Here is a 26,752-nt window from a genome sequence, read left to right as displayed (position 1 = left end):
CCAACTTCATTTTCAAATATCTGATAAGTTTCTCATTTTATCGTTTGCATTGAAGGTGGTTTGTACAATTGTACATTTGTACCTTCATAGTCCATCCTTGTAATCTTCTGCCAGGAGCCTTGTAACCTCCGGACATGGTAAGTAACAAGGGCGAAGATTACATGAGCATTGAAGCCTCCGGAAAAGTTGAATTCTGTTGCCCGCATTGGTTTAACTCTGCATGGTATTTTCCTTCTTAAACTCCTGAATTTAAAGATTGGTTTTCCTAAATTAAGTAACTCAGTTATATTTTATTGATCTACAAAGTTATCTGTCGTTGAAAGGGGGAAAAAATGATGAATATGCAATGCTTGGTTTTGCAAGTGGAACAAGGCAAGTTTCCCTGTAAGTTTGCTTTTGGCCACTTTTTTACTGAGTTAATTTTTGACTACTTCAATTTTTGTTAACCTTTTTGTTAACCATGATTATTAAACATAACAAAGAACATGACCTTGGATATGATATAATGGAAAATCCACGTAGAAGAACCCAACTAGAACTAGGATTAGAGCTGGGTAGATTCCTTTTACTTCATGAATTTTTTTCTAAAGGATTCATATAGCCGACACCAACTAGTTTGGGACAAAGGCTTTGTTGAGTTGAGTTGAGAATCAATTTGACTACTATAAGCAAGAATTAAAAGACATCATCATACATTGTGCTAGGAATTGATTTATATATAATATTTATAATATGTTCAGAGTATGCTGGTTTTCTAGATTTTTACTTCCCTCATTTTCATTCAAGTTTAATTTCAAAAATCGCAGCGAGAATCTGGATGCAAGTTTATATAAAGCCTCTTCCCTCTCATTATTTTCAATAAAAAAAAACTTCATCTGGATGCTTTAATGCATGAAATATATTTTCAAGGTTGCCAAACCTAGCCTTGATTTAATGCTGTGCTTCCAAAATTGGTCCTTACTGGCAAATAACATAATTCAGTCTAATCTTATTTTCAAATGAGACATTATATTGACCTCAGTTTCCTCTAGATTCCTGTTTTTCCATACAGCAACTCATTGAAAGATAGCAGAGACCTCTACTTAATAAGAGCTTATAGTATTCCTACATGTTCCAAGCAGCAACTAGTGATCACATAATGCAGGGGAAAAAGAAAAACAGACTTATTCCTTGAATTGATTCAAAGAGGGGGATCACAAAGAAAGCTCGCCGCTGTCTGCAATGACGACTTTGCTTTTGGGAGTGCCATTCTGCTTCCCTTCGGCTTCCATTTTGTACACTACATCCATTCCTGAGAGCACCTTTCCGAAAACCACATGTTTGCCATCCAACCTATTAAAAGGCGATTCCAAATTAAACACAATCTCTTCCCAACTTTCTTTGAAGTACACAACAAGAGGATCAAAATGACAGGGTAAAGAGATAGTTACCAGCTAGTAGTTACAGTCGTGATGAAGAACTGTGATCCGTTCGTGTCTGGACCTGCATTTGCCATTGATAGAAATCCTGTACCAGCAAAAGGGTATCATCTCCCATTTGATTATTAGTGTATATGGAAATATGCTACTAATTTGCTATTTATTGAATGCTGCAAACCTTCTGGAGAGAAATGGCAAGTTTACCTGGTCCAGTGTGTTTCAGTTTGAAGTTCTCATCAGCGAACTTGAGGCCATAAATGGACTCTCCACCCCTACCATCTCCAAGAGTAAAATCACCTCCTTGGATCATAAAGCTGGGAATGATTCTATGAAATGAGCTTCCTTTAAAGTGGAGTGGCTTCCCACTCTTTCCCATACCTTTCTCTCCTGCAAAAGGGAAAGGGTTAACATCGAATTCTATAAGTGATTGTTATAGTACCTTAACATGTCTGGAATTGTCTGCTAATGCCATGAAAACAAGTGAATATTTGGCTGACTGTTTTGAGGACTTTTTTATAGAGGATGAAAAGAAGGAACCTGGAAATTATGGTCTTTCATGCAGTGTTATATAACATTTTAACATGGCCATCTCTCTACAGCCAGTATCAAAGTTGGCCATGTTAAAATGTTTGCAGCAAAATATAAAGGGCACATATTTGGCTCATGGGTAGCCAATGAAGCACCGTATAATAAATAGGCCGTTAAAACAAGGAAAATGTATACCAACGCACCAACCATGTTGACATGCTAACATGGTTTGCACAGTCAGTGGACCCATCACTCACATCATAACGGGCCCATATATAAAATTTCTGTTAGAACAGCATTACATCTTGAAACTCAACTTGGACTCAGAAAAGCGTCTAAGTCAGAGTCGACTTGAAACTTGCTTGTAAACCCAAACAACTTTTTCAAGGTAAAATAAAACGGTGATTTTTTTTTTGAAAAAGAAAAACATGTATACTTGAGTTATTCAAGTTTCTTTGACCTTTGCTAAAGCATTTTCAGTCTGAAAGCAATAAATCAGCACTTTAGCTTGACCTGGTACTTGATTGAGTTGGTCGACAACTCAGCTTTTTGAGTTATCAATCAAGTATTAAGATAATGATCAGAAGTTATTCCATGGAAGACAAAACGACAGAAAAGAAACTAGCACACGCTTTATTCATAAGAAAAAAAAACCTACATGTAAAACCATCCAACATACAAGACCCATGTGAGTTTTGACTTTTTTCTCACAAAAGCTGGTGTGTTTCCACCGTAGTGCGTTCTGGTTACCAGACAGATTGCAGATTATAACTACTTTTCATATATCAAGATTTTGGCGAGGTTTAAGTTGAAGTAACTACCATTTAACAGAACTTCACATAGAAACAAGGTTTAAATGTGTATCTGCACTAATTGAGCATAAGGATCAAAATAATAGAGAAGGCATTGGAATACCTGTGCAAAGTGCTCGGAAGTTTTCTGTAAAACCAACAAAAAACAAACAAAAAATCAGATGGGCCTTCAAAATCAACCAGAAAACACTGGTGAGCAGAGGGAAAACAATGTAAGCCAATGATTAATGAGCTGAAAAGACTGATTTGTATATCATTGACACGTCAGAATGGTATGTGAATATTAGCTATTGTACCTGCTGTTTTGGGTACAGCTTTCCCAAAGAGTCCCATCACAACACGACCTGTATGCAGTTAGACCGCCAAGAAGCAACATAAAATGAGCATTTTTTTTAATGGTAACATAAAATGAGCATTATCATTAGTAACATCCAAAATTAACAATCAGCGAAAGGAAAACTTGTTTCTTCAAAGTTCTAACTGAAATTTCATGAACCATTAATGCAGGCAAGTAACATCTCTTTAAGAACAGTCAGAAGTTCGTCGTAAGAAAACTCAAATCTGACCAAATATTGTATTACAAGTATCAACAATATAGCAAATCACATTGGCATATTAATTTTTCTATTAAATATATGTTAGTGATATTGGCAGTGCCATGTTTTGATAATCGCACTAACTTATCTTGTCTTTAATTATTTAACCAGCTACCAAAGGTTATTACAATTCCCAAAAGGCTGTCAAAGCTCAAAAGGCAACTAATGAAGAAAAGGCAAAGTGAGTTAGTGCAATAATCAAAACATGGCAGTGCCAATATCAGAAGCCTAAATATATTAAATATTTAAAAGTATAGAGTAGAATTACATTAAAAGGGGTAAAAGTCGCCTACGTAAGATGTAATCAACAGTAGATTAAAACTCAGTTCTAGGATATGAATTGGGAAAGAACGGATCCATTTCATTTTGGATACGACTCGGATTAGAACCAAACATTAGGTAGTAATTCCCTACAATAGAAAAATCCAAATACAGAAACCACTAAGAAAGAGGAAAGTTAGTAAAATTTGGAAAATGTAATATAAATTTGAAACATTCAATCTATATCCTTAAGCTGATCTTCTAGTGACTTTTTTTGAAAATGGTCTTCTAGTGACTATTAGGCTGTCATCAACACATTGTAGTTGTTTTAGTTCTGCATAGATTTGCAACTGAAGTGAAGTGTCAATATCGCTGTTAAATGCCAACCAAATCATGCCATCTCCAAAAAAAAAATGCCAACCAAATCAACTATTAAGTGTTCCACACAGTTACCAGAAGGGGGAAGTATATGGGAAGCAGGTACGGGTCCCGCAAAAAGTCTCCAAAGAAAACACAACTTCATGATGTTCATTAACCATATACACTTGTAAAAAATTGGCAGTCCAAAAAAACCAACAAATATAGCTTCATGATGATCAACAATAATATTCACTTCTAAGAGATAGGAACATGGTATGCCAGCATGTGCTTTATAGTTGGACTACAATTTGACATATCACTAAGATATATATGAAATTCGCTATAAACACATTCATCATCTTTCAAGTTCTGGAAGGATCAAAATAACATGGTATCAAGCCAAAACAAAGTCCGAAATAACCAAATCACATGAGAAAGAGAAACAAGCAAGGCACAAAAATAAGTCCCATAACATATGGCAAAAAAAGAGACACTTGAGAAAGTTGATGCTTATGGCATTCGCATCTTCTCCTTGGGATTATAATAAGCTGAAACACTCGAACCTCTATATCAGCCACCTCGACTTTGATCTCTTCTAGTTGCATGAGGGCCACTAGCAACAATTGAAGAAGACGTGCTACCAAATTGTGACGGTGGACGAGCAAGATGACTAGAATCCATTGGAGCATTATAAGGCGGTGTCAAATCTGTCGATGTAAGCGCCAAAATGGATGCATCATTCTCATCATCAATGTTTTGCCATGTATCATCACCCAGTTGAATCACATGGTCATCAATAACAGAGCCTCTAAATTAATATCCCAATTCTTAAAAGTACCCAGTGTATTCTTCCTTTATATATCTTGAAACCAAACTGAACTTAGAATGAATAAGCCTTAATAAATTTAATCTATTTTTCTTCACTCCATGAATGAAACTATAAGGCCTCCAACATCGCTCTAAGAAAGACAGCCCAACCCCCCCAAAACCAAATGATATCACCACCGCTGATTTTTCAGATCCCGCAGAGCAATTAAAGTAGACAATCTTCCCTTTTGTTGCAATTTTCATGAATTGGTTGCATAAATTGTGGAAAGCTTCATTCTTTCTTGCTACTTTACCCAAATGCTCCTGTGAGAAAATCTATAACAACATTGTCATGATCAAGAAGAACTCTACACCTACCTCTAGGAGTTGTCAGAGTTAGGTATGTGGGATTATAAAACTTTGGGGTGAGGGCATTTGCAAGGCAATGAAACAATAAATTCATTCGGTCCCATCTACTTGTTACTCTGCCTTCGAGTTTTTTGAACAAATGTGAATATTTTATCTATCTTGGATATGCCCTATCATATTATCCATTCCATAATAAACCTCTCCTCTCAACTCTTCATCCTGATTTGTGAGCAACTTAAACATCTAATAGATTGACTACCAAGGTTTTAAATTTCGGTTTCGGAATGCGTTTCGGTCCTCACCGAAACTGAAATTCCTGCCGAAATTTCGGACGAAATCAATCGAAACAAATGACGTAATATTTTATCTAGTCCTAAAATTTCGGTAATTTCGCACAAAATTTCGGCAGAATATTAAATAACGTTAAAATCCCAGATTTTTTGGGATTTTCCTTAAATTTCGGAATTTCGGTCGAAATTTTGTAATGTTTCGGGTTCACACGATTTCAGTTTCGTTCTCCACCGAAACCCGAAATTTCGGATTTCAGTCGAAATTTAAAACCTTGTTGACTACGTAGATTGCAAGATAAAGATACGGAATCCCAAAAACTATCTGACAAAGATACCCCAATATGATTTTTTCACCAAAACCTCCCTATTTTTGTTATCAAAAGAAGATACTTATGCTTTCCAGGCATGCATCACATAACACAATGAATGTTAGAGGTTCTTTAAGATCAACAAGACACTTCAAAATAATGTACTGTGAAGCGAATCTCATCTTTGCTACTTTTAAGAGCTTTAACTTTTACTTCAATATGAAAAATGCCAGGGGAGGGTTATGGTTCAAAATGTGCTTCAGTATATCCTTGGCTCTACAATATGGTCCATCCAACAAAGGTACTGTGCTCTTGATAGATCTTTAACTATCAAGTTTAGGATATGGACGACACACGAGGACCAAAAAATGTGCGGATAACACCTATAACTTTTTGACATGTTGGTTGCCTTACAAGTAGTAGTATTATCCGTCACCACTTGTAAATTTTACATGGTCTCACTTCTTCTATAGCTTTAAGCAAAAATTCAGAAATGTTCTTTCCTGATTTAACATAAATCCATGCATATTTGAAGCAATTTTTTATTTTTATTTTTTGACATAAATGTAGCATATTTGAAGCCAAAATGTTGATAAAAAAATAAATGTTGATCAAAATCTTTATTTTCGCGTTCGTCCATCCATCAAAACCTATGGAAACACCATAGGTAGGCCATTGTGCTGTTATAGGTTCCGTAGCAGTCATAACTAGTTGTTGCTCGACATCCAACTGACTTATCCTTGCCATCTCAAATGAGATTGAGAATGTAGCTTTTTTGGTGCTCTTTTCAAGGCATCAACCAACTCAATCCGATTGGACTCCTTATCAAATTGAACGGAATTCCTTTGGCACATAAGAAAAGAACATCATTGTGATCAATCTTCAACTTTTCCTACATATAAAATAAGGAACGTAGTGTACCCGTGGGCATAGAAAATGTAGAAGCTGCAGTAGAAGAGATTTGGCTTATCAATCCTCAAGCTCTTTAACATTGTAGCACTACCACTACTTTCCATAGCTTGAGTAGCACTGGCACTAGTTTCCATAGCTTGAGACATACTTGGTAAGATCATCCCATTATAGAATCATTAAGGGTTAAACCCATCCTCCCATACACCAAGTCTTTATTTTACGGAGTAATGTGCAACCCAGGCAAAGGGAAAGTCCGGTCATGTAGGGTCAATATCCAACACCATCAAAATTAATAAAGCAGGAGCTGGGGGTTGCCCACTCCTGTACAATTTTTTGCCTATTCTCCACACTAAAACACACTCCTCTCCACCCTTCCCATATGTCATAGCCGGATACAAACTTAAAAAAAAGGAAGAGATTTAAACCAATGAAATCATCAAGGCAATTACCTTGATAAAAAAGGAAAGCAGGGGGTCTTTGAGATCCCCTTAAAAACTCGGGCGTTTCTTTCTTTCCAAAATACCCAAATAGTAGCTAAGAAAGACACATTCCATAGAATTTTTCTGGGAAGACCCAGAAAATGCCAAATCTACTTAGAAGCTTACTCCATACCTCCCTTGCAACTTTGCAGTGCATGAGTAAATGCTCCATTGTTTCTACCGCCTCAATACATAAGGAACAATGATCGACGATGAGCATCTCCCTTTGTCGGAGAAAATCCACCATTTGAATCCTTTGTCTTAAAGACACCCAACCAAAGGTGCAGACTATAGGAGGAGCCTGGAATGTCCACACTCTAGCCACCTTGGAAGATGCAGAGCAAGCCCTGTGTCTTCCATGTTTACTTGGATTGGAAGTCTCTTCCGTAAGAGAGAGAGAGAGAGAGAGAGAGAGAGAGACGAGGGATAGAGCAGAAATCCCGGAAAAAAAACTAGAGAGAAAGGAATAGAACTCCTAGTGCTGAAGGCTTCCACTATCTATATCATTCGAGCATTTCCCTGACCGAAGGAGTACTGAAGAAGCTTGAATTTACTCTTAATGTTAGTGCGAAGAGAGTTAAGGTATTCCCCTATCCTTGCTTATTGATGAATTCTATTTGAAGTAAATATTCGTACGAAAACCCCAGCTAAGAACTGATCTATTTTCTGAATGTCTAATCTAATTTGGGATTGTTAATGCTAGATTTAAACTGAACTATAGACACACTGACCTCCAAAGTTCTCCATAAAGAACCCGTGAACCCTAGGTTCTCACCACTTTGGCACAAGACAATGAGTTAACCACGACCAAAGAATGAATAGAGGTGCAACTTGGGTCAGGTTGAAGCCAACCCAAACCCAACCCGAAACTCTAAATTGTCAACCCGAACCCGACCCAACTCTCAACCCGGCTAATCCAACCCAACCTGAAAAATTAATAGCTCAAGCAAAACCCGGCCTGATTTCCCAATTCAGGTTGGGCTGAGTTGGGTTGACCCAGTTATGGTGATATCTTTCCCCTTTAGGTTTTTATATTCTAAAAAACAGAAAAATGGTAAAAAAACTATTTAAAAAATGTCAGGTTTTGATGCGGGAAGGGTCAACCCAAACCCGACTTGAGTTAGCTTCCTCAACCCGAACCAGAACCCGACTCGACTCAAACACAACCCCACCCATGATTTTTTCAGGTTGAATCCGACCTGAGTTGCACCCTAAAAAAGAAGCAAAAGCAAGACTTACATAGAAACAACCCTAGAAACCACAGCCAAATCTCCCTATTCTTGACAAGGATAAATTATGGTGTTCACCCCTTTAGGGATGACACCATGTATACAATTTTTTATAAGAACAGCCCAAGCCAGCTGGGAACCATGAAAAGTAAAATGAGCGCCGCAAAACCCCAAATCATCGTTTATCATGGGTGCCGGAATAGACAAGTGCCAGGTGGCCCCAACCAACCGAGCAACATGGGGCTTCATCAAATCATGTGCCACCAGGCCCAGACCATTCAACCGGACGAGCGCCATGAGACTTCAACTGACCCAGTGACACAAGGTTCAATTGAGAGCTCAAGCAAGTGCCTCAACACCGTACCAAGCACCATGAGGGCTTGTCAAGCACCATGAAGCTCCGATCGAGCGCTTGGACGCTTGTTTAGCACCATGAGACGACCGCCACAGACCGTTAAACATTGATAGCTGTTAAAAACTGTCCACTGACCCCATTTTCTCCATTAAACACCCCCACCAACTCGACTTTGGGATAGTGGCTAAACACGAAGAAGTTTTCCATTGGATTTGGGAGGTAGTAAATCAACTACCGAAACCCAACCCACCCCCACCCCCCCCACGCAAAAAAAAAAGGCTATGCTATCGACCCTCCTAAGCGTTGGCCTCATGCTAATCCAAGATTAGCATTTGAGATGAGCTTTGAGAACTGAAGATCAGAGATTTGAATACCGGGGATTGAAGGTTCGAAGGCTTAAAAATCATACTCAAAAGACTTTATGTAGAAAATGTCTACAAGTCTTCATTCTCTCTTTCTACTTCCTCCTTCTATTCCAAGTTTTGTTAGCAGGCAATCACAACTGAGACTCATGGTCCAGAAAAAACTCTGATGCTAGAGCTTACTCCATTTATCAAAACTGCCACTGGCATCAGGACATGCGATTGATATTGGTCGGTCACGAGACATAGTTAAATAGATATCATTGTTAGCCCGTGCTTGTCACTTTCCAACCAACATCAGGCCTACAGTCTTTTTGTTTAACAGAGCTTTATGGCATCCCGAGTTCGTCGCCCCCTCTCTAGGTCACAATAGTGATCAGGATGACCAAACGGTCTTAAGACTTCTTGTCGGTATCCAGATCATCTTTTGTGTTTGAGAGAAAGTGCTCCGTTCACGACATTGAAAACTATCTTTAAATGGAGAGTTAAGCAACATAACTGATAATAAGACGTACCATTTCAAAAAAAAAAAAACGGATAATAAGAGGTCATTTTCTTTTATCAAGAAATTGCAATTAACAATAGTTAGTGAAGGGAAGTTGTATGCATAATCATCAAATAAATTAATGAATACAAAATCCCAACGGGGGCGAGAGGGATTTTGTGTCTCTTCTCAATGTGTGCACATTTGATTTCTTCTATACGTCACTCAAAAAAACTTGCTCGCAACCTATCCAACTCAACTTTAAGGATATACATCTCATCCAAATTTTCCAATAACTCTACTAGACAACTAATATCCTCATCTTTCAAAACTTCTCCTAAAAAGCAGATTTCTAACCAACCTTGAGCCTGTTCTCATAGCACACCCCAACGACGACTCCCTCACTTTTCGTTGTCCTATAAATGCCTCGGTAGACACAACAAGACACTTCATCTACTTACCAAATATCCTTCCAAAACCTAACACAATTGCCTACACTCGTCCTATACTTAATGCCTTCTTAAAGTCTACAACAACCTTACAAACGGAACATCAAATAACTGAGCCATTATTTCTAACACCTAGACCATTTCCACACATTCCCACCCCAACTCCAAAAGCCCATGCTTTTCCAATTTCTAATTATTACTATCCCAATTAATATTCAAAAAAAAAAAAAAAAGTTCGTATCCCAACACCTTCATCCTTTGCAGTTACATACCTCTTTCAATTTTTTTAAACAATACTTATGATTCACCACCTTCCCAAAAGAAAATCACATTACGCTCTTTCAATCTTTCTAGTTGTTTTCCGACGTGCACGGAAGCTTAAAACGGACAAGAAATAAATAGGGAGATTTGATGAGCATTAATTGTGATTTCTGAGTGTTAACACCGTAGAATAATCTTTCTATACAAAGCACTGCCAATTGAAGGCACTCAGCTCTAAAAGACACATTTTCAATGTCAATCCGTGGTTTTTGAAGTCCTCTTCCACAGATTAACAGGTTCTGATGGAAACTTTCCAGCAGACAACAGCTGACTACCTTTTTTTTTTTTACAAAGGAAGTGTTCCAATCTTGAGGTCATATGACAACAAACATTTTTACTCAAAAAATCAATAAATAAAAACATGAATAAGCATGCATATAAAAATTACTCAATTTGCGAATTCCACAAGGAAGTATATGGCCAAGAAAATTCATCAATACTCATAGTCTATACAACAAATATAAAACGTGAGAGAAATAAGTCATTTCTATAATTCACTAATTGAAAAAAATTTACAGAGATAATTATCTATAAACTTAAGATAATTAGCTATAAGACAAAGTAAACATATGCCCTTCCACACAACACATAAATGTCAATGATGACAGGCATCTTTATAGTTTATAAAATTCGAGATGCATAAATTTTCTAATTTATAGTTAACTGCAACTAAGTTTGAAACCAAACAAAAAAGTCTAGCAGATCTCTGACAGATAGATTATCAAGTCATAGATACACTACAACTCAAAATGAAGACAAAGTATTATCAAGAAAGGTTCCTTAATTCCTTTATCTCGAGAGTTGGATCAAGCTACACCATTAGCATAAAAGCATCACATAGGTGACAAAAGTTTGGTCAATAATTTTTCCTTGAAAATCAAAATAACTATGCACAAGAAAGTATACCAGCAGGCTTGCCACCGATTTCAACATCAAAGTAAACCTTGTTTGTCACTTCCTTCAGATTTTCTGTGTCCTTTTTTCCCTGAAATACCAAGTTATATAAATCATGAAAACAGAATTACCTTAAAATTTCAATCCTAACACATGGTATTGCTGACCCAACAAAGAATGTTCAACAGAATTGCGAAAAAGCACAGCACAAAAACCATAAGCAATAAAAAAAAAAATTGAATTACTAAGAATCCTAATGATGGAAACGCCAAAATAGTAACTTCAGAACTTGGAGATAGTGATAAAGGATTCTCTCTGCCAAAGGGAATGAGAGAAGAAGAATCAGTGTTCCTTCCCTAAGTAGTACAGAAATTTCAAGTAAGGGATCCAAGTTCGCCGAGTTGTAGGGTATTTTTAGATTGTATTGGATCAGATCTAGAAAGATCTGACCGTCGGATCAATGTAGTGATAGATTAGGATGTTATTCTAGTTAAATCAAAATGTGAAAAGTAGGGATCCAAGTTCGCTGAGTTAGTTCTAGGTATAACGCCTAACTTGCGCGAAAGGGAAGTGTGAAATCTAGTCGTTGTGAAAACAAATTTTATGAAAAGGGAATGAAATTGAAAGAGAGAACGGGTAGGAGAAAGGGGAGAAGAGCGCCGTAAAAGCGTGTTTTCTAACCTGAGAAACCTCGCCATGAATGTGGATTGGATCAGATTGAACTGCAACATCGCCTAATCGATTCTGAGAAAAACACGTCAAAACGCAAGACGAAGGGGAAAATAGAGGAGAGATTCTCGAGAGGAAAAGGAAAAGGGAGAAACAGATTAAAAAGGCAATAACTTGTTCGTGATCTGGAAAAAGGAGAGGTTTTAGATGGTGAAACCCTAGATAAGACGGAATAGGGAGGGGGGGATGATGAAGGAGGGGAATCAGATGTGGAGAGAAGAGAAGATAGATCTAAGTTGGGTGTATGTATTTACATACCTGAATGAGAGCGAGAGTGGCGAACAAGACGAGGAACCAGAGTAGGGCTATGGAAAGGAATTTTGTAGTCGCCATCTTTTTTTCCTCTTCTCTTCCCACTCGGCTTTGGCGACAATGCGTTCGATGGATCTTAGACCCCTTTCCTCTCTATTTATAGATACTCACGGTGTATGCGTTTTATTTGTGTCGGGCTTTTGATGGGCCGGGTTGGGCCGGTGATCCATTGTCCACTGCCCAATTTGTGATGAATGTGAAGTTTTGAACGTTCTTTCGATATATGATAAGTGGGCGGTACAACTGCCTGCAGTGCACGCCCACTCATCATACTGATTATTTCACTCACCTTCTATCCGTGTTAGAAGAGTGTTTCCATTTGAAAGGCTAAACCAGATCGACGAATTTAGACTCCAGACCTAAGATCAATGCTCTCTTGGCAATCTGGCAAAGCAGGAATCAGAGGGGTGTTTAGAGATTGCAATGGCATCATCATTTACACGTTTTCAAGTTAGTTTGGCTTAACTTAATCCACAAAGGGTGAGGTTCGGGCTATACACCTCGGCATGAGCATATTTAAGGAGCAAATAGAAAGGAAGTTAGAGGTGGAAGGTGATTCATCTAATCTCGTTACTTAGGCTCAAGGTAAGCGTGTAGGTCAACTTGCTAGGTTTTTGAATGAAATTACTGTAATGTATGATGAAAGATTTCTTTCTTCTATCCTTGTTTGTAAGTGCAAAGATCTTGCAGATCGATTGGCCAGATCAAGGGTCATGTGGGATTCCTTGTATGCTGGGCAAGCTTTGCATACGGGGCTACAGACCTACTGTAATCTTTTCTCGCTTTTAATATAGTTCTCTTTTGCTAAAAAAATTGTACTTGTGACATTGTGATACTGTTCTATACTAAAATTTAATGGTTGAAGACCCATTCAAAACACCCTAATTTTTTTGCTTAAAGATTGTAATTTGCGTATTTCAGGTGCATTTGCGGACATTTCATTACTAGGTATTATCAATACTTTATAAAAAGTGGTCTCCCTCCTATACTTTTAAGAGAGGAATTAGTTATAATTCCTCTTTTCCTTTTGTTTCGCATACGCCTCTCTCATGCTCCTCTCCACCCCTAATCACTATCCTCTCTCTCTCTCTCTCTCACTAAAAAAACATCTTCATGTGTTTCTCTCCCTCCTTCCTCTCACACTTGGGCCCTGTCCCTTCAAGATTATGACAACTGATTGTTCCAAAACCAAATATCTCCATATGTTCCTCTTTCCTTTCTCTCTTGATCCGAGAGGAAAGTCAAACACTGCAAATGGGCCGGAAAATTTACAGCCCACATATGAATAGTAAATGGCACCTAAACAATGAAATGAAATAGAAAAATGTATTATCTTACTTTCATTTTCCAACTTTTTGATGCATCCAAAGATGAAATCCTGGTTCAAATGCTCCCTCTTTGCATCTATTGAGACAATTTCTCCACGAGTCTCATCACTCGAATAGTCTACTTGCTCCAAAGAAATCCATTTCCGTTTTTTCAAAAGAGAAATAAAGATTCTTATGGGTGGTGGAACCATGGAAATTAGAACGCTCCATATCCCTAACCATGTATTATCTTACGCTTCATAGGACGATCCAACCTACTTATTTGTACCTTGGAACAGTAAATCATCTACATAGGATGATCCTAACCTTCAAACTGTAGAGGACTGCACATTATAGAAACCTCTATAGGTAGGAGGGTCAGGGTCATCCCACATAGATGATTTACTGTGTACAAGCCTATTTATGTTGTGGGTCTTGTTTATCAAAGGCTGTAGTTTATCAGGGTATTGTGAGAATGGACTGATTTATTGTTGTATTTTGCTTTTTTTCTGTCTCTCTGTAAGCTCTCCGAGCCCATCTCCGGGGTTTAATTCTGTGCCCTGGGGACCTCTTGTACTTATTGGTTCCTACTTCTTTAATATATTTGGTGGGGGTCTTGCCTAACCCCAGCTTAATCATTAAAAAAAAAAACGTTAAATGTTAGGCTTTAACACATATGTCACGTTTCCCACCATTTAACGTATCTCTCTCTCTCTCTCTCTCTCTCTCTCTCTCTCTCTCTCTCTCTCTCTCTCTCTCTCCACACACACACGGAAATAAACCGTTGGTGGGCCCAACAGAAACCGTTGGTGGAATGGTGGGCCCATCTTTGAACAACGTAGGCCCCGCCCATACCACACCATAGGATAATCCAACCTGTCCATTTGATGTGCCATAAACGTAAATAGGTTGCGTCCCAAAATATCATTTCCATAGGCTGATCCTAGCCCTCCAATCTAAATAGAAACTACATCTCTATAGATTGTAGGGTTGTGATCATCCTATGGAAATGATTTTTAGGGCACAACCTATTTACATTGTGGCCCATCAAATGAATGGTTTGGATCATCCTATGGAGTTGGTTGTAAAGTAACATTAAGGCCCGTCCAATCCATAGGACGATCCAAGCCGTCCATGGTTTGGATAATCTTATGGAGTTGGTCGTACAGTAACATTAAGGCCCAATCGTAGGCCCCACCGATATTTTTTCAAATTGAAGCGTACCGTCCACAACATAGGATGATCCAACACGTTCATGGTTTGGATCATCCTATGGTGTGGTTCGTACAGTAACATTAAGGCCCAATTTAGGCCCCACCCATATTTTTGAAAATGAAGTGTACCATCCAGACCATAGGATGATCCGAGCGGTCCATTTGATGGGCCATAACGTAAATGGGTTGTGCCCCCAAAATTATTTGCATAGGATGATCACAACCCTCCAATCTATAGAGGTTTCCATAATAAGCAATTTCTCTTTATATCTGAGGGCTAGGATCATCATATGGAAACGGTTTTTTGGGACACAACCTATGTACGATGTGGCCTGTCAAATGGACCACTTGGATCATCCTATGGTCTGGACGGTACACTGTCATAGTGGGTTGGATTTGGGCACCAAGGAGGAGAATTTTGGGGGCCCATCAACTGTTCCTGTTGTGGAGAGAGAGAGAGAGAGACAGAGAGAGAGAGAGAGAGGTGGGAAACGTGCACTAAATGATTCAAGGGGGGGTGGGGACTACGTCATTAAAAAAAGGAAAAAAAAGGGGGAATATAACCTCCATTTAGTTAGCCGTTAAAGCCTAACGTTTAACGTTAGCTAGCCGACGAAGAGTCCAAAATTTCGGAGACACAGATTCGGAGGATTATTATTCGGGGATTGAAACCCAAGTATAGTGATTTTATCACAGCAATCCAAGGATGGCCAACTCAACCAATACTAGTGGAATTGGAGAGTCTCTTGGCAAACCAAGAGAGCCTAGCCAAGCAGATGGCTGGAGCTACAATAAAGGAGAACGAGAAGGTTCTCTTCACTGGGCGAGGAAGAAAGTTTCAGAATTTCAAGAATAGGAAAGGTAAGCCAAAGGCCAGATCAGATCAAAGGGAAGAAAGTTCTGATCAAGGGGGAGCCTTAAGTGGTAGTGGTTCTGAGAAACAGCCTCGGGACAAGGGACAAAGATGGACATGCTACAATTGTGGTAAGCCGGGCCACTTTGCCAGAAATTGCTAGGTAGGTAACGTTGCAACATCGGAAGGTCCAAGAAGGGAAGATAGTGATGAAGAGTGGAGTTCTTTTTTATCCATCAAAGAAGAACATGATGATTCCTGTCAAGCTGCTCTGACGATTACAGAGGTAATGGATGTCCCTATCTTGGTGGACATGAGCAATTGTGACGTGACAGTCGTTATGTTCTACGATGACTTTAGCGGAGGTGATGCCGAATTAACAGAACCTCAGGAGAAGGTGATGTTCGAAGATTAAAGTTCGGAAAGTCCAAAGTCTACAGATGTGGCGTATGTAGCGACATCAGTTGAGGAAGTCGATATTTCCGAACCGACGTCTTTTGAAGAAGCCCAATGTGTTCATGAATGGGAGGAAGCAATGGAAGAGAAGATCCTAGCCTTGAAGAAGAATGAAACATGGGATTTGGTTCCACTACCTGGTGGAGTGCCACCTATTTCGTGTAAGTGGTTGTATAAGGTAAAGACCAAAGCAGATGGTTCGGTAGCAAGGTTCAAGGCGGGACTTGTTGCTCGAGGATTCTCTCAAAAGTATGGGCTTGATTATGATGAGACGTTAAGTCCAGTAGCCAAAATCACAAAATCACTACGGTACGTGTGCTCATTGCCCTTGCTGCTTGTAAAAGGTGGAAGTTATGGCAGATAGACGTAAAGAATGCATTCTTGCATGGTGAATTGAATCGAGAAATTTTCATGGAGCAACCCAGGGGGTTTGAGAGTAACAAGAATCCACAATACGTGTGCAAGTTGCGGAAGGCTTTGTATGGTCTAAATCAAGCTCCAAGAGCATGGTACGGTGAGATAGCGAAGTTTCATGATGCTTTTGAAGAGTTGAGCTACATGAAGTTTGTGAAGTAAAAAACGAACTTGGCGTGACCAGTAGAGAGTCAGCGTTGAGGGGGAGTGTTGAGAGTCATCGCTGACTCCTCACGTTGCCGGAGGGGCCGGGCCGGCACGAGCACGCAGAAGGACGTGGGTCCACATAGAGCTTGCCTAGTTAAATTAGGATTTTAGTTTCCTTGTTAGAGAAGGTTCTTGCTTTGATTAAAGAGGTAGTATTAGAATATATTTCGAGTCCTAGTCGGATAGGGTTATTGGAGTTAGAATTTTTGTTTGACTTAAACCAGCATATTGTAGTGTTTGGTTTATAAATAGGTGAGAAAAAAAAAGTGACGTTAAGTTCTGTGTAGAATATTATTTTGATTAAAAATATTCAGAGGAGCTCTCTCTCTCTCTCTTCCTTTGTGTGATTTGTGGAATTGTGGGTGCTTGCTTCTTGTTTTGTTAGTTGTGTTGAACAAGTGTATCAAAGCTTTGGGTGCTTTGATTCTTGATTTTCTACAGGTGGTTGATTTCTTGATTTTCTACAAATGAGACATTTGATTTGAATGGAAAAACGACCAACTACCATTCCAATACCTACCATTCCATTCCATTCCATTCCCCACCGAGACTGCTCGCTCACCCTCTCTTCTTCATCCCCTCCATCTTCTCCTATCAACATTCCCCATCTGTAATTCCCCTCTCCTTCATCCAATCACTGAACTGGGTTTGACTGTTGTCAGTATGGAAGAACCAAGGAACAACTCCCCTTCCTCTTCTTCCATGGGTACTGTCTCAGCCATAGCAGTACCTGCCTCTTCTTCTTCTTCCTCTCTTCCTCTTTCTTTTCCTCAGGAACAAGAAGAAGAAGAACAACAAGAACAACACCAATCCAGCATTTCCTATAGAGTCAACATCTCAATTTCCAATACGCCTTCCCCTGATATAGGAGACGAGGCTTGGTCATGCCTCATCGTCCTCATTACCTTCTGGTTTTTCGGTCAGCTTTCCTTCTATCTTTTAAATAATTTTAGTATGAAGTACCCTACTTCATGTCTTACTCTGAAATTGTTTTTGTCTTTACTTTTTTTTCTCTGTGGGAATTCACATATTCCAAATCAGCAGCATCAATGACTTTCATCCTAGGATTCTATGGATCTGTTAGTCTGCAACTGGGACCAAATTGCTCTCAAATTTTACAGGCAAGCTCCTTCTTTGTGCAGGAGATCAAGGTGATTTTTCTAATTTCAGATTCTTCCTCCTACTCCTTGGTGTTCTCTTTGTTACCTTCTGAATGAGTGTTCTTTTCCAGGTGAGATCTGGTTCAGAATCCCAGCATTCACCAACGATTTACGGGTTTGTAAAACAGCCTCCGCTCGAAGTCGAAACCACTTGGTCTGAAACACATAATGTGACTATACAGGCCAATTTCCACAAGGCAAGCCTCTTTTTTGCCTAATTTCCTTGCTTCTGTTAATCCCCACATTTATGCAGATATTATTTCTTCCTTTTTGTTTTCAAACTCACCATGATGCTTGGAGATCATCTCCATTTGGATTTTATATCATTTGATTTGATGGATTAAGTTTCTATCTTCCTTTGCTGTAGGAATGGATATATCAACTGAACAAGGGATCTGAAGTAAATATTTCTTACAGTGTGAGATCCGACGGCCTCTCTTTTTTATCCCTAGTAATTGCTCAAGGTACGTCCTCCCCTCTCAAGATGGATTTTTTGTTGGGAACTTTTCTTTTTCTTGTTTTGGTATATATTATTTGTACTGATTAAACCAACGGAGGAATCAGACAAGAATGCAACTCTTGGTTATCTAAGAACAAAAAAACAAGGAATATGGTGGCCATTTTCGTGTCTGGCATGTATGTTGACAGCTTCATTGTATGCACAAATATTCATCATCAGTTAATATATTGCATGATGCTTTTGAAAAGAGAGAAGCACAACTTTCAGTCAAAATTCCGTGCCCGCTACTTTCAGTTTCAACTAACATTAGACTTCATGCTTATATACATTATAAAACCTTTCTGGTTAAAATCAGGTGAGTTTAAAAACCATATAAAAGTTCTTCATTCCATTTGTTATTGTCCAAAGAGGCAACTTTTATATCATCTCGAAACAGCATCCATCGATGGCTCTCCATTGATTACAAAGCGACCATCTGCAATTCTGTCTGATTCTATTGCCTCCATATTCAACCCTAACTTAAAAATCAAATATTTTTTTATTTTTTGAATGCTAGAGATGGCACACACATTTTTTAGCTTCATATACTTCAATGTATGCTCTATTAATTTAACAAGAAAATGGACTGTAGGCTGCAATCAGTATAGGATGCCACATGATTTTTTAAACCTTTATCTGGCATCATAAACAAATGAACTCTTACTTTGGATTCAGGCTTTAAAGTAGTTTTGCTGTATAGTTAACTTCTGCTAAAAAGCAACGTCATTTCATTGAGCTGATGGATAGTTTCAGTTCAAGGCATGTTGGGTCCATCTCCCTGTTTAACTTCTGCTAAAAAGCAACGTCATATCATTGAGCTGATGGATAGTTTCAGTTCAAGGCATGTTGGGTCCATCTCCCTGTTCAATATTACTTTGTTCTTCCCTTCCGTATGGAAGTAACGAGAGTGCAAAACTCGTTTATAGCCAAAACAATAGGTGAAAATCTTTTTTGTTGCTAAAAGCACAATTCTGATCAGTAAGCTGGGAGGAGGGAGGAGAGTGGAGCTATAGCCAAAATCGCACATACTAAGGGAATTTATTGAATTGCAAGAAGAACCAGTCTACTTGAGAGGGAAATTTTAATTGGGGAGTATCAGTAGTAACTCCTGCCTACATTTTTCTTAAGCACTACCTGTAACCTAACCATAGTAGTATAGTCAAGTTCTGTGAATCGATTGACTCCACTTAAAACATAGGTTTCTGTTATGCTTCACTGTCTCAATCAGATGAAAGATTTTATTGTCAAAAAGTTTCCAAGGGTGCCATAAAGTTGAATTGGCATCATTAGGACTCTTGCATTACTATTCAACCTCTTCCTGTTTAGGAATGTACTATAAGTTATGCTTCGAAGCTGCATATCTAGAAGCACAACCATGCACGTTTGACCTACCTGCTCCATACATTATAGAACCTGACATACGTTATCTATTACTTGAAATCTTACACTAAAGACATGACTATTTTTTTGTTTGGGATCAACGTGGAAAGAGTTTAACTACTAGGATCAATGTCATTATGGTCTGTTTAGTGGTAATTGTTGTGAAAATCCTTGTCGGGCCTAACACGATTAACAGTTCAACACAGCACATATATGATGGAAATAGTAAACACCACAAGCCACACATAATGAAGACATGACTTTACATGGTTCGGCAAGATTGCCTACATCTACGAGAGAGAAGCTATCTTAGACTATGAGCAACAAAGCACAAGAGATTTCAAAGAGATAATCATCAATCCCTTAACTCAATCCTTTAACTCAATTCTCACAACTCAGAAGATCGAACCCAAGAGCAACCAAGTCTCTCTCTCACTCTCTCTCATACTCCAACTAGGAACGCTGCAAGATAGAAGAGACAACTCCCACGGTTCCCAAACCATACAAAACTCCTTTGTCTCTTATTCAAACAGGGAAACCTCCAAGAGAAAGGACACTGCTTGTCAAAATAGGATGGGCCCCACTCATCTCGCGGAAACAAGACACAATCCCAACTGTAATTTTGTACTTTCTGACCTTCTTCGTAAGGGCAGAACATGGTGTCTATGCATGTAGTTGCAAGACATACTCTATGCATCCTAATTACATTCTATAAAGAACTCCAAGAGTTTCTTCCTTCTTTTTCTCACTAGTACTGAATAAACCAATGTTTTAAAACATGAATGTAGGTCAAAACACGGCCAAAGAAAATCCTAGCCGACTCAGCACGACATGGTTGAGTACCCATTTGATGCGGCTGAGTACTATGTTGACGCTGCCATAACTCGTAGAGTCAAAGGAGTTTAGATTGACTTTGTAGGGCAAAACACGGTTTCAGACAAGAACGCGGCCTAGGTAAAAGGGAGTCGACGAGAGAGAGAGAGAGAGAGAGAGAGAGAGAGAGAGAGAGAGAGAGAGAGAGAGAGATGAAACTATGGAATAAACTGCTTTAGTGCAAGATTACGAAGGAAGACCAGAGTCACAATTCCAAAGGCTTCTACCAGGTAAATGAATGTGTATCAGTCATGTTTTATAACTGTACCTTTTGTTTTGATTTTCACAATAAAAAGTTTGGCATCTATTGATATTATTATATGAATGCAGTTAGAAATTTACCTCTTCATGTGCTTATGATCAATAACTAATACTAATGAAGGCTATTTTTTTTTTTTGTTATTAATTTCATTATTATTTTTTTGTATTGCGTGCATCCATAGGGATTAGCCCCGCCTTAAAATAGGGTGGGGATACCCTATGCCATAAAAAAAACTAATATTAATGGAGAATTTTATTAAATAAAGCTGAAAAGGCTACTGCCAGCTTTTATTTCATCTTGTACTTTATGTAAGCTAGAAAACATTGTCTTTGCTGTGGTTCACCCTCTCTCTCTTTTGTTCAGGAAAGTTTCCATTCTTTTTGTCTATATGATACTATTATTTCTTAATCTCAGAAGTATTAGTGTGCAAATGCAGATAAAGAAAGCCTCATTGAATGGATTGAGGACCCAGCATATCCTAATACCACATTATCATGGAATATTATTCAGGGTAAGACGGTCTATATAGTGAAAACTGAAAAGTTACATATGTTGTTGAATCTGTTCCAACTTCTAAAGATAACAACTCTACATTCACAGGAAATGGTTTCATCCAGCAGAAAATTTTGAAGTCAGATGATTACTATATTGCAGTGGGTAACCTGAATTCCAAAGTTGTGGAGGTAATTTTTGCAATCTTTAGTCTATTCTGCTCTGTGGTGGTTTATGTATTCATCACCAAATCTGTTGACATGCAGAATCAAATTTCCAACTCATAAAATTTGTGGAAGTCTGTCATGAACTAATTAACGAAAATAAAAATCATGTGGATGTTATGGAGATACATGAATTACACGAGGATATGGGACGATGGCAAAAATCGAGTTATAAGTAACAACAATTAACAATATTTCCTTTATTTAAAAATCCATCATCTTGAACATATCATCTTGTCAGTAATTAACCTTGGTTGGTTTTTTATGCCTCTGTATTTGGAATTATAGCTTACCCATGCCACCACTTATGGAAAACAGGTACAGTTGAACTTTAGCATAAAAGCTTTCCTGTATAATACAACCGGGGCATATTACAAGTGTTCTCTGAACCACAATCTATGTGGTTTGAAGCTATTTATTTTTGGGGCAAATGCTGCAGTCTTAGCCACTCCAGGTCCAGAACAGGTAATGGGTGTCACACTTTTAACTATTTATTATGCATCGCATATAGTTATGAGGGTAAATGAGTTGTCATAACTAAGAAATGATTCATTTTTCTTGCAAACTCATACTGCTTTCCAAATACCAATGATCATAGTCGATTGATTTCTCTTGGAATCGTTTACTTGTAGAAAATAATGAGACACTGAATTCGAACACCAAAATGCCTCTTGTAAGAAACACAAACCGTGAAACTTAGAACACGAATAAAAAATTGATGAACAGTATATTTTCAACAACTGATGAAAATATGTCATTCCTTCTTCCATCCATTCAGTAGCCCAAAGCCTTCACTTCCTTCAGAGAAGATCCAGAGGATTTAGCCTTACTGCATTCGCATTTTGTGTCTCATCTAGAATTGTACATTTGCTTTGGAGGATCCCTGGATCCTAGATTCCAAGCATTCTTGGTTTATAACTGTGTTGATCTATGAGCTAAAACAAGTATGTTCCTCGAAATTTTGGTATCTAAACTTAACATCTCCAGGCTACTTGATTAGTCACTGTTAAAATTTGTGCTTGATAATCATCAATTTCTGCCAAATGCAATGCTTATGTGGTCTGGAGTTTAAGAATATTTGGCTGTTGCAGTTTAGTATTAGGTGCTATAACTTCAAGGTTAATGAAAGTTTTAATATCAGAAAGCAACAATATCGATAAGCATTCGAACTGAAACTTGTCTATACATATACGGATTGTTAGTTCAGTTTAACTTTAATCACATTTGGTTTTGGGAAAGAAACCATAATCCAATCATAAAGACAATTTTATTAATAAATTGAAAATCTGTTTTTGTGTCTTCAGGATGTGGAAAGTAGTAGCTGGTATCTAAAACTGTCATATGGACCACGATGGATCACATATTTTATCGGCTCTGGTACTCTTCTGCCAATTCATCTTATGACATGAATCTCTCCCTCTCTAAAATATAAATTTTTCGTCTTTTCCTTTGTCATGCAGGTGGAATGACTCTTATTATCTTCTTGGCCTTCAAGATCTTTAGCAAGATTGAAACTTCCCATAGGGACAGGATGGAATTTCAAGCTGGAGAGGCGGCACAAGAGAGAACTCCTCTGCTTACGCACAAAGACGATGATGACTTAAGTTGGGGTTCATCTTATGATTCTGTATCAAATGATGAGGAGGATCTTGAAGATTGCAATGCAGTAACTTCTCTTGAAGCTAAGTCACTAAGAGAGAGTGAAAACATTAATCCCCGTCGTCGCTGTGTGATTTGTTTTGATGCTCCAAGAGACTGCTTCTTCCTTCCATGCGGGCATTGCGCGGCATGTTTTACATGTGGAACAAGGTGACTCCCTTTAAAATCCATATGCCATTTCTTTTCTTTTCCTTTCATTTTATCATTTCCCTTATTTGAATTTTGGAATTTGTAAACCTATCTGGATGAAGATTATAATGCTGAAATTTTGAGGTAATTATGACAAACTGTGCAGGATCACAGAAGAGGCTGGTACATGTCCCATTTGTCATAGGAAAATGAAGAAAGTGAGGAAGATATTTGCAGTTTGAGAATGTTAAACCAGTGCTCCTTCGGATATGTTAACCCTCGCCATCGGCTAAAAACCGATTGCCACGTTCTGCTTGATGTATACAAGCTCCATAGTTCTTGATGTCCATGACTCTCTCCCTGTCTCTTCTCTTGTGGGTATAAGAAGAGTTTGAATGGTGTTGACTCAGTTATCAGGAATCCAATTTGGAACTTTCAGTGGTTGGGCCAACTCAGTTATCAGGAATCCAATTTGGAACTTGGTTGGGCCAAGATTTTTCAGCAAGACTCCTATCATTGTAACTGTGACTGGATTCGTGCGTGGGATTTACATACATGTTGGTGAAATGTGAAAAGGCTTCTTGTTCTCCATCCTCTTACTTTTATGATTGACAAACTTCTACGATAGAATCTTGTCATATTCGATTGTGGTTACAATCCAAAACTCAAAACCAGGATTCTCAAGTATTCTTTGATTGATTATGTGTTAATCAATATTCGATTGATGTGGTGCAGGCAACAAAGATGCTGTGTATGGATCCAATTGCATGGGCCGATCACAAAAGCATGTGTCATCCAATGACATTGCAGACACATGGTCCTAGCATTGAGGTGCCGTAAAATAGTGGGGAAACTACACAGTTTGGATTGCAGGAAAAACATATCTTGCGGATTTTTTGTTCCTAGAAATTATTTTCTGCTTCCACAATTTAGAGGGAAATGATATGGGTATGGCATATTTAGAGGGATACCAGTACAAGTTGGTTTCTCTGGATAATAATTGACATGTGGTGGTTTAAGTTACTTTTTTAATAGGTAATCAAACAATGAAAAAGCAAGAAATTCTGGAAAAGTTTTTCTTTCCCAAACTTTTTCCAAAAAATTCATGCAATTCTAACAGCAAAAGTATTTCTGGCAGAAAATATCTAGGAAATTTTCTTCTTTTCCATGACTGAGAGAGAAATGATATGGGTATGGATTATTTAGAAAGAATCATCATAAATTGTAGGGGTGCAACTTGGGTCACGTCTGGTTGAGCTTTTGCTAAAAAATGAATAGGAATCAACCCGAACCCAACCCGATTTTAAGGTAAAAGCTCAGCCCGAATTCCAAAAATCGACCCGAGTTGCACCCCATTAAATTGAAGGTCTCTCTAAGTAAAACTTTCGCTGCACTGGTTCAAGTTAATTTTTTTTAAATGTTCAAAATGGAAAAAACAAGAAATTCTATGGGCGCACCTCAGGTCAATGTGTTGGAATTTTGGTTGAGCTTTTCCGATAGAATCGGACCGGTTGTTCCAATTCATTTTTTAGCAAAATCTCAACCCTACCAGATCCAAAATATTAAAATGTGCTTCTAACGTTGTCATGCATGGTTCATTCTACTTTCTACTTTTTGTTTGTCCAAGGAATTTTCAAAATAATAGCCTTTGAGTTCCCTACGAAATCAATGGAAAAGTAAAAGTAAACAAGATTTTTACCTATACTTTGTTTTTACTTGGAAAATGACTCATTGATTACAAAAAAGTAGGGAAAAATACACTTAGACCCCCTGTGGTTTCAATTTGTATAAGGTAGGCCCACTCTTTCGAAAAATGAAGACGCCAAACACCCCTCCAAACCCAATACCCGAATCCAAACACTACCAAAAACACAGTGGGCCCACATTGTTTGGATGATCCAAAGCGTTCATTTGATGAGCCTGACATAGATAGGGTGTGTCCAAAAAATTAGCTCCATAGGATCATCCTAACCCTTCAATCTGTGGACAAACCGTCAACCAAGGGGGTCTACCTTACACAAATTGAAACCACAGGGGTCCACTTGTAACTTTTTAAACATTAGGGGTTAACTTGAATGTGTAAGAAACCACAGGGGGTCTAAGTGTATTTTCCCCCAAAAAGTAGGCAAAACAAGGGGCCTTTTGCCATTACCACTTGTTGCCATCCAAATCGTGTTTCCCACTTTCCTTGGCGAGAGGGGATCCGATAACGTCATTTTCGCTTTCCCAGAGGCGTTTGGTTGCCATAATCTGTTCCAGTAACAAAATCAAAAAGTAGAATGAACCACATGGCAACAAAAAGGTAAAACGATGCCATTTTACTTTCGTAGGAAAAAACTAATTTAGTGGCAACCAAACCGACCCTAGTTTTTCTCATAAGATGGAACTCTCAAGTCTTATGAGCCCATAATAACTCAACCGTTTGCCAATAAGACACTTTGCTGAGCAGCAACATTCACAGGTATGGTGTTAGACTAGTAAAAGCAAAATCCACCATATGATCAAAATATTTAAGTGGAATAAATGGAGATAGAATGCATCATCTCTCCCCAAAAGCATGATAAATTGCACAAGTAACATACAGATTCATTATCCTCAAAATTAGAAAACCAGTACAAGGAAGGCTCGGAGACATACTTCAAGAGCTGTAGAGAGGACTTCGACACTCGACAGATGAAGGGTGGGTCAAAGTGGGATGGAATATACCATAATCCCTGTAGAGAGGAAGGAAGTAAAGGATCTACGGGAGCATTTGGTAGAGTTGAAATGGAATACCAAGAATCTAAACCAGCTTAAGAGGATTACCAAGGTTACCATTAATGTAATGTTTTGGATGCCATCATAAACACTATAGAACAGAAGGTGGAGGCAGTGAGGGTCAGGAGGGTCAGATGAGGTTACAAAACAATTTCAAGATATAAACAGAAAATCAACATTCACGAGATTGAACCAACCTGAAGGTGAGACTTGAATTGTTCAGCACAAACAAGAACCTTTGTAAGCCCTTTCTGGACTATCCCCATATGGTTGATGACAGCCTCAACTCACAAATATGTGTACAGCACATCATATGGGATAATGCAACCGGGTAGGACTGCAAGTTTTCTCAATTAGGGATGCACCTGAGGAACATCTTCGAAGTATGACACAAAAGAAGTGGGCGAGAAGAGAAAATGGTGAGAATTCAGGCCTTGGACATATCATGCGTAACAGCCCAAGATAAATATTGTGGAGTAGAATTATTTGGTCAGTTTGAGGGGGCAGCGGTGGAATCCTTGTGAAAATTTGCTATTTTATTTGAACAGTGAATTCATTAAATAGAAGAAAAGAAGATAACACAAAAGACAG

General features: G+C 38.4%; 2 protein-coding genes and 1 long non-coding RNA gene across 5 annotated transcripts; 1 reads left to right on the top strand and 2 right to left on the bottom strand.

The window, feature by feature from the left end:
• Window positions 1-968: 968 nt before the first annotated feature.
• LOC143879899 (peptidyl-prolyl cis-trans isomerase CYP20-1-like) lies at window positions 969-12,380 on the bottom strand. 2 transcript variants are annotated; one of them, XM_077382562.1, is made up of 8 exons: window positions 12,222-12,368; window positions 11,916-11,978; window positions 11,247-11,325; window positions 3,055-3,102; window positions 2,862-2,885; window positions 1,623-1,805; window positions 1,431-1,506; window positions 969-1,332 (listed from the first exon to the last, which is right to left on the bottom strand). In XM_077382562.1, the coding sequence occupies exons 1-8, from the start codon at window positions 12,294-12,296 to the stop codon at window positions 1,194-1,196; spliced, it is 687 nt and encodes a 228-aa protein (XP_077238677.1). In that variant the 5' UTR covers window positions 12,297-12,368; the 3' UTR covers window positions 969-1,193. The 2 variants fall into 2 exon arrangements, with proteins under 2 accessions (XP_077238677.1, XP_077238678.1); XM_077382563.1 differs by lacking the exon at window positions 11,916-11,978 and having other exon boundaries at window positions 12,222-12,380.
• A 4,910-nt stretch (window positions 12,381-17,290) lies between these two features.
• LOC143879898 (E3 ubiquitin-protein ligase APD2-like) lies at window positions 17,291-24,374 on the top strand. Of its 2 annotated transcripts, none has more exons than XM_077382559.1 (10): window positions 17,291-17,645; window positions 17,768-17,877; window positions 17,958-18,083; window positions 18,254-18,350; window positions 21,337-21,411; window positions 21,501-21,583; window positions 21,935-22,081; window positions 22,921-22,993; window positions 23,077-23,425; window positions 23,571-24,374. In XM_077382559.1, the coding sequence occupies exons 1-10, from the start codon at window positions 17,390-17,392 to the stop codon at window positions 23,644-23,646; spliced, it is 1,392 nt and encodes a 463-aa protein (XP_077238674.1). In that variant the 5' UTR covers window positions 17,291-17,389; the 3' UTR covers window positions 23,647-24,374. The 2 variants fall into 2 exon arrangements, with proteins under 2 accessions (XP_077238674.1, XP_077238676.1); XM_077382561.1 differs by having other exon boundaries at window positions 17,300-17,645; window positions 17,771-17,877.
• A 1,638-nt stretch (window positions 24,375-26,012) lies between these two features.
• On the bottom strand, window positions 26,013-26,752 carry LOC143878429 (uncharacterized). Its single transcript, XR_013250962.1, has 3 exons — window positions 26,359-26,752; window positions 26,210-26,252; window positions 26,013-26,118 (listed from the first exon to the last, which is right to left on the bottom strand). It is a non-coding gene; the product is annotated as an uncharacterized LOC143878429 (long non-coding RNA).

This window comes from Tasmannia lanceolata, unplaced genomic scaffold (genome assembly GCF_043159265.1).
Source record: "Tasmannia lanceolata isolate RefF3 unplaced genomic scaffold, GAP_Taslan_0.1 ptg000006l, whole genome shotgun sequence".
Taxonomy (NCBI): domain Eukaryota; kingdom Viridiplantae; phylum Streptophyta; class Magnoliopsida; order Canellales; family Winteraceae; genus Tasmannia; species Tasmannia lanceolata.
This window is presented reverse-complemented; position numbering and strand designations above follow the sequence as displayed.